This window comes from Berghia stephanieae, chromosome 5 (assembly GCF_034508935.2).
Source record: "Berghia stephanieae isolate SIO BIC M18660-M18661 chromosome 5, UCSD_Bste_1.3, whole genome shotgun sequence".
Classification (NCBI taxonomy): domain Eukaryota; kingdom Metazoa; phylum Mollusca; class Gastropoda; order Nudibranchia; family Aeolidiidae; genus Berghia; species Berghia stephanieae.
Window position 1 is genome coordinate 62,616,688 of NC_088364.1, and position 7,500 is coordinate 62,624,187.

The 7,500-nt window shown below is 42.7% G+C and overlaps 1 protein-coding gene across 2 annotated transcripts in view; it reads left to right on the forward strand.

Annotated features, from left to right (window-relative positions):
- LOC144973374 (uncharacterized) overlaps window positions 1-7,500 on the forward strand; it is a 100,100-nt gene that overhangs the window by 77,441 nt on the left and 15,159 nt on the right. For both annotated transcript variants that reach the window (XM_078915717.1, XM_078915718.1), the window contains one exon: window positions 6,735-6,828. In XM_078915717.1, coding sequence (XP_078771843.1) covers window positions 6,735-6,828 — 94 coding nt within the window. The remainder of the gene's footprint in view (window positions 1-6,734; window positions 6,829-7,500) is intronic.

Sequence of the window (7,500 nt, forward strand, 5' to 3'; positions counted from 1 at the left end):
CGCATCCTGACGGACTGCGTGCCATCAGGCATTTCGTCGACCGCCATCCATTACCAGGGATTTCCAGCAACAGCATTGTGAGGCTCACCGAACTTGTGCTCACACTCAACACTTTTGAGTTCAATGATGTATTTTTCCATCAGATCTCAGGTGTTGCGATGGGCACCAAGATGGGTCCCTCATATGCTAACCTCTTCATGGGCTACCTTGAGGAAACCTTCTTCCATCAGTACAGTGGACCTGCCCCCGAGCTGTTCAAAAGGTACATTGACGACTGTTTCGGCATTACGTCATTGACCCACAGCCAGTTGAAAGGGTTCATCCTAGCGATGGACTCCTTCCACCCGTCCATAGAGTACACTTATGAGATTTCAACCTCTGAGGTGAACTTTTTGGACATCAAGGCTGTATTGACCAGCACGGGAGTACGGACCACTGTACACTACAAGGAAACGGACAGTCACAGATACCTGCTCTATCGGTCATCCCATCCGGTGAAGTGCAAAGACTCCATCCCATTCAGTCAGATACTCCGCTTACGGAGACTCTGTCTGGAAGATGATGAATTTGCGCTTCAACGGGATCGCATGCTCGATTTTTTTAGGGCACGGGAATATCCCGAAAGGGTTTTGCTTAAGGCTGTCCGGAAAGCCAGCCTCGTGTCGAGAGAAGCAGCAATGAGGCCTCGCAATGCCAGGAAGCAGGAGACACAGCGTCCCATTTTAGTCCTCACGCATCACCCCCATGCCGATCAAGTGAGGAACATCCTATTGCAGAACTATGGGATCCTCCAGGCGGGCGAAGACACCCACAGAGTTTTCTCAGAACCCCCGTTGGTAGCATATCGACGGGATCGTAACCTGAGGGATCTCCTTGTCAGAAGCCGCCTGGAACCCATACCTAGGGATGGACCTAAAGCCAGATCGTGTATGCGACCCCGATGCAAGACTTGTGGGCACCTGTGGGAGTATGACAGAGTCAGCTTTCCAGACAAGATTTGGGACATCAGGCGGCCGTTTACTTGCACTGACCGTAATCTAGTCTATGCGATTACGTGCTCCCTGTGTGGGATTGCTTACGTTGGTGAGACCGGAAAGAGGCTGGGTGACAGATTCGTGCAGCACTTGCGTGACATATCGAACTGTGCAGACACAGCAGTGGCCAGACACTTCAATCTGCCAGACCACTGCGATGTACAGTGTGTGCGTGTGTGTGTGCTCAGTTTTTGCCATTCGGACACTTCCGCCCGTCGACGTAGGGAAACTCACCTGATCAAGTTGTTGGGAACGCTGACTCCACGCGGACTCAACACCAGGATTGACCACCACTAGATGTCAACGTCACCCATATTCATCACCACTGCTGCTCTCACTTCTGCCACTACAGCTACTGCTGCTGCTACTACTACTACTTCTACTACTTCTACTACTACTACTACTACTACTACTTCTACTACTACTACTACTACTACTACTACTACTACTACTACTACTATTACTACTACTGCTACTACTACTACTACTACTACTGCTACTACTACTACTACTACTACTACTACTACTACCACTACTACTACTACTACTACTACTACTACCACTACTACTACTACGACTACTACTACTACTGTTCATACTACTAAAAGTACAACTCTACCTACTTACCTATCTATCTATCTATCTATCTATCTATCTATCTATCTATCTATCTATCTATCTATCTAGCTAGCTAGCTAGCAATCTATCTACTGATTATCCACCGATTCATAGTCATCTACCTTCCTAGCTCTCTCTCATTGTGTCCAATCATCCACTTTTTCATCCATTCATATAGACCCAGCTATCACTCGGCTGTTTACTCGCCCTCTCTCACCTCCCCTCCACCCTTTCTCTCTCTCTCTCTCTCTCTCTCTCTCTCTCTCTCTCTCTCTCTCTCTCTCTTTCTTTCTTTCTTTCTTTCTTTGTCCCCCCCTCCCTCTTTCTCCCTCCCCCCCTCTCTCTCTCTCTCTCTGATTCCCCCTCTCTACCGGTCCGCCCCAAACCAACCCCCCCCCTTTTTTTTTTTTAATTTTTATTTTTAATTTTTTTTTCTTTTATTAATTTCTCTCTCTCTCTCTCTCTCTCTTCTCTCTCTCTCTCTCTCTCTCTCTCTCTCTCTCTCTCTCTCTCTCTCCCTTCTCTCCCTCTTTTCTGACCATCTACCTATCTATCTGCCTATCCATCTATCTATTTATTGGTGTATTCCACTTTACTATCGCATCGTTCCTTCGCGAAGATTCGACCTTCGCTCATCCAACAACCCCCCCCCCCCACCTCCGCCGTGACCCTTTCACCTCGCCCCCTCCAAACCCCCCCCCCCCCTACTGTTCCACTACAGCGTTCTACTACTACTACTACTACTACTACTACTACTACTAGATATGAAGTGAATAGAAAAGTGCCAGAAGACAATAGAGAATAAAAATTTTTCGCGGCGGTGGTGGGGTTCGAACCTGCGACCTTATTGGTACGACAACTCCGCCTGGCAGGTGAGAGCGTGGCTCTACCGTGTGAGCTATCCACGAACACAAAAATATTCGTTTCAAACCCAAAGTCATTACTAGATCCCTCTCTCACCCACTTCTTGAGACCGCCAATTCGTTCGTACACCACCATCGCGAATAATTTTGACCAGCAGTTAAGCTTAATAGCCAATATTCTCAACACAAACATATAACATAGAAACGATTGAGACATTGAGTATGCTCCGGTGTATGGGGTGAATTTTTAATTCAGAAAAGTGAGTGGAGCAGGCACTTATGTTGGTAACAACAAGATATGAAGTGAATAGAAAAGTGCCAGAAGACAATAGAGAATAAAAATTTTTCGCGGCGGTGGTGGGGTTCGAACCTGCGACCTTATTGGTACGACAACTCCGCCTGGCAGGTGAGAGCGTGGCTCTACCGTGTGAGCTATCCACGAACACAAAAATATTCGTTTCAAACCCAAAGTCATTACTAGATCCCTCTCTCACCCACTTCTTGAGACCGCCAATTCGTTCGTACACCACCATCGCGAATAATTTTGACCAGCAGTTAAGCTTAATAGCCAATATTCTCATCACAAACATATAACATAGAAACGATTGAGACATTGAGTATCAACAAGATATGAAGTGAGTAGAAAAGTGCCAGAAGACAATAGAGAATAAAATTTTTTTTCGCGGCGGTGGTGGGGTTTGAACCTGCGACCTTATTGGTACGACAACTCCGCCTGGCAGGTGAGAGCGTGGCTCTACCGTGTGAGCTATCCACGAACACAAAAATATTCGTTTCAAACCCAAAGTCATTTCTAGATCCCTCTCTCACCCACTTCTTGAGATCGCCGATTCGTTCACCACCATCGCGAAATAATTTTGACCAGCAGTTAAGCTTAATAGCCAATATTCTCATCACAAACATATAACATAGAAACGATTGAGACATTGAGTATGCTCCGGTGTATGGGGTGAATTTTTAATTCAGAAAAGTGAGTGGAGCAGGCACTTATGTTGGTAACAACAAGATATGAAGTGAGTAGAAAAGTGCCAGAAGACAATAGAGAATAAAATTTTTTTTTTTTCGCGGCGGTGGTGGGGTTTGAACCTGCGACCTTATTGGTACGACAACTCCGCCTGGCAGGTGAGAGCGTGGCTCTACCGTGTGAGCTATCCACGAACACAAAAATATTCGTTTCAAACCCAAAGTCATTTCTAGATCCCTCTCTCACCCACTTCTTGAGATCGCCGATTCGTTCACCACCATCGCGAAATAATTTTGACCAGCAGTTAAGCTTAATAGCCAATATTCTCATCACAAACATAAACATAGAAACGATTGAGACATTGAGTATGCTCCGGTGTATGGGGTGAATTTTTAATTCAGAAAAGTGAGTGGAGCAGGCACTTATGTTGGTAACAACAAGATATGAAGTGAGTAGAAAAGTGCCAGAAGACAATAGAGAATAAAAATTTTTCGCGGCGGTGGTGGGGTTCGAACCTGCGACCTTATTGGTACGACAACTCCGCCTGGCAGGTGAGAGCGTGGCTCTACCGTGTGAGCTATCCACGAACACAAAAATATTCGTTTCAAACCCAAAGTCATTACTAGATCCCTCTCTCACCCACTTCTTGAGACCGCCAATTCGTTCGTACACCACCATCGCGAATAATTTTGACCAGCAGTTAAGCTTAATAGCCAATATTCTCAACACAAACATATAACATAGAAACGATTGAGACATTGAGTATGCTCCGGTGTATGGGGTGAATTTTTAATTCAGAAAAGTGAGAGGAGCAGGCACTTATGTTGGTAACAACAAGATATGAAGTGAATAGAAAAGTGCCAGAAGACAATAGAGAATAAAAATTTTTTTTATTCTCTATTGTCTTCTGGCACTTTTCTATTCACTTCATATCTTGTTGTTACCAACATAAGTGCTGCTCCACTCACTTTTCTGATTAAAATTCACCCATACACCGGAGCATACTCAATGTCTCAATCGTTCTATGTTTATGTTTGTGTTGAGAATATTGGCTTTAGCTTAACTGCTGGTCAAAATTATTCGCGATGGTGGTGTACGAACGAATTGGCGGTCTCAAGAAGTGGGTGAGAGAGGGATCTAGTAATGACTTTGGTTTGAAACGATATTTTGTGTTCGTGGATAGCTCACACGGTAGAGCCACGCTTCACCTTCAGGCGGAGTTGGTACAACTAAGGTCGAAGTGATCGAACCCAATGCCACGACCGCGGAAAAATTTTTTTATCTCTATTGTCTTCTGGCACTTTTCTATTCACTTCATATCTTGTTGTTACCAACATAAGTGCCTGCTCCACTCACTTTTCTGAATTAAAAATTCACCCCATACACCGGAGCATACTCAATGTCTCAATCGTTTCTATGTTATATGTTTGTGTTGAGAATATTGGCTATTAAGCTTAACTGCTGGTCAAAATTATTCGCGATGGTGGTGTACGAACGAATTGGCGGTCTCAAGAAGTGGGTGAGAGAGGGATCTAGTAATGACTTTGGGTTTGAAACGAATATTTTTGTGTTCGTGGATAGCTCACACGGTAGAGCCACGCTCTCACCTGCCAGGCGGAGTTGTCGTACCAATAAGGTCGCAGGTTCGAACCCCACCACCGCCGCGAAAAATTTTTATTCTCTATTGTCTTCTGGCACTTTTCTATTCACTTCATATCTTGTTGTTACCAACATAAGTGCCTGCTCCACTCACTTTTCTGAATTAAAAATTCACCCCATACACCGGAGCATACTCAATGTCTCAATCGTTTCTATGTTATATGTTTGTGTTGAGAATATTGGCTATTAAGCTTAACTGCTGGTCAAAATTATTCGCGATGGTGGTGTACGAACGAATTGGCGGTCTCAAGAAGTGGGTGAGAGAGGGATCTAGTAATGACTTTGGGTTTGAAACGAATATTTTTGTGTTCGTGGATAGCTCACACGGTAGAGCCACGCTCTCACTGCCAGGCGGAGTTGTCGTACCATAAGGTCGCAGGTTCGAACCCCACCACCGCCGCGAAAAATTTTTATTCTCTATTGTCTTCTGGCACTTTTCTATTCACTTCATATCTTGTTGTTACCAACATAAGTGCCTGCTCCACTCACTTTTCTGAATTAAAAATACTACTACTACTACTACAACTACTACTACTACAACTACTACTACTACTACTACTACTACTACTACTACTACTAATATGTCTTTTATCTTCCATTATAGTCTGGAAAGTTCTGTTCCCTGACGCTGACCTCTGCTTATCAATTAGATCACCCCCCTGGGGCACACTATCCTCTACCCACGCCACGCTAACATTTCATTCATACTGCAACCACCATTGAGTACAGACGACACAAGTTATTTTCCATTATATTTTATTTGTTTTCCACGTTTATTTGTGTATTGTTGTGCTGACGAAGGGTTTGTACCCGAAACGTCCATTGTCTGTTTTGTTCCCATACGAAGCCTTTCCATTTTCACTCTTTCGTTAGTATTTTACGATCACCGGCTTCAGGCAGCCCTTACCGTTTTCTACTTTTCTGAATAACCCAGGCGTAGTGCAGCGCCGCAAATTGAGCTAGGGCGAGGTAACTTGCTCAATGACTTGGTTATCGAACTAGATACCATTCGGGTACGAAGCAAAGACCCTACCGCTGAGCCACGCCGCGCCCTTAAAACGCGTGACAAATTTATTTTCCTTACAGTGAAAAGCAAATACAATTCCTTGCATTGTAAACAGATTTCAGGTCTCATTTCTCTTTTTATTTATTTCTTAATTTAGCTTTCGAAATCTGATTCATACAGACGTAACACCCTTTAAAACTGCGGGTTACATATGAAGGCTGGTTTTCCAAAACTCGTTAAGTTGATTTTTCTACTTTTTGAAATTTTCCATCCATGAAATAAATTGAAACGTAATTTATTTTAAGCATCAATTGACACACGAATTTCCCTAGATTTGGGTGAATTTGAAGTTTAAATATGATAAAATAATAGACCGAATGAGAAATTGTAGGGGAGATAATCCTCAATATCTCAAAATGAGGAAATGATCGGAGTTAGGGAGATTTAAAAAACCACTCTTCATATAAACCCGAATTATTTTTAAAATTCTTAATTGAAATAAAAAGAAGTGGAGATGAGATTATATACACATACTAGACTTGTGTTCTCTTTCCGTTCTTTTACGTTAACAGATAGAATTACAGAGTGCCTTAGCCAAACCAAAGCCTGATGGGAGCATGACCAAGTCTTTGTCAGACAGGGACAGTAAAATGATTCGATTTCAAGGTGAGTCCATATTGCCAGGAATTTTAAAACTATTATAATTTTTTTTAAAAACAATTGATTTTTGCGCATAATTGAGTCCTTGGAAAAGGCTCTTTACTCACATTCTTTCAACGTTCTCTCAACGGTGTGAAATGAGTACCTGGCCGTTAACAGCGCTGTCTCTGTCCGAAAACAAATGTGATATCGGCTGACAGGCGTTCTGTCTTGTCGTACATGTTAAGTGTTGCTTTGAACAAATTTAGTAGATATGGCGCGATATTAAAGCTCAATTTTTAATTTTTTTTTCTTATTTCACTTTATCAAAAGTAGCATACAAAAACATCTCAGTTTGAAAAGAGAACAAGATACCAAACACGGAACGTCTTGGAAATCCACGATCCTATATCTAACCGAAAGGTTTTTCCAAATATCTACCCTCTATCTCATATTTTTATTGTGTTTTTAGTGGCATAAAAAGGGTTTTGATACCGAAACGTTACGTGTTTTGTGTTTTGCTCTATTCTGAAGCTTTTATACTCTTTTTGTTTATTACTTTTTCAGTCCACAGCTTAGTTTTAATCATTACTTTGCCATATTATTTGCCCTCTTATTTCTATTCATCTTATTTCTCCGACTTGCACATTTCATGAAAGGTCATTTCTGATAAAGATCTCGTGATAGAAGTTCGTTGTT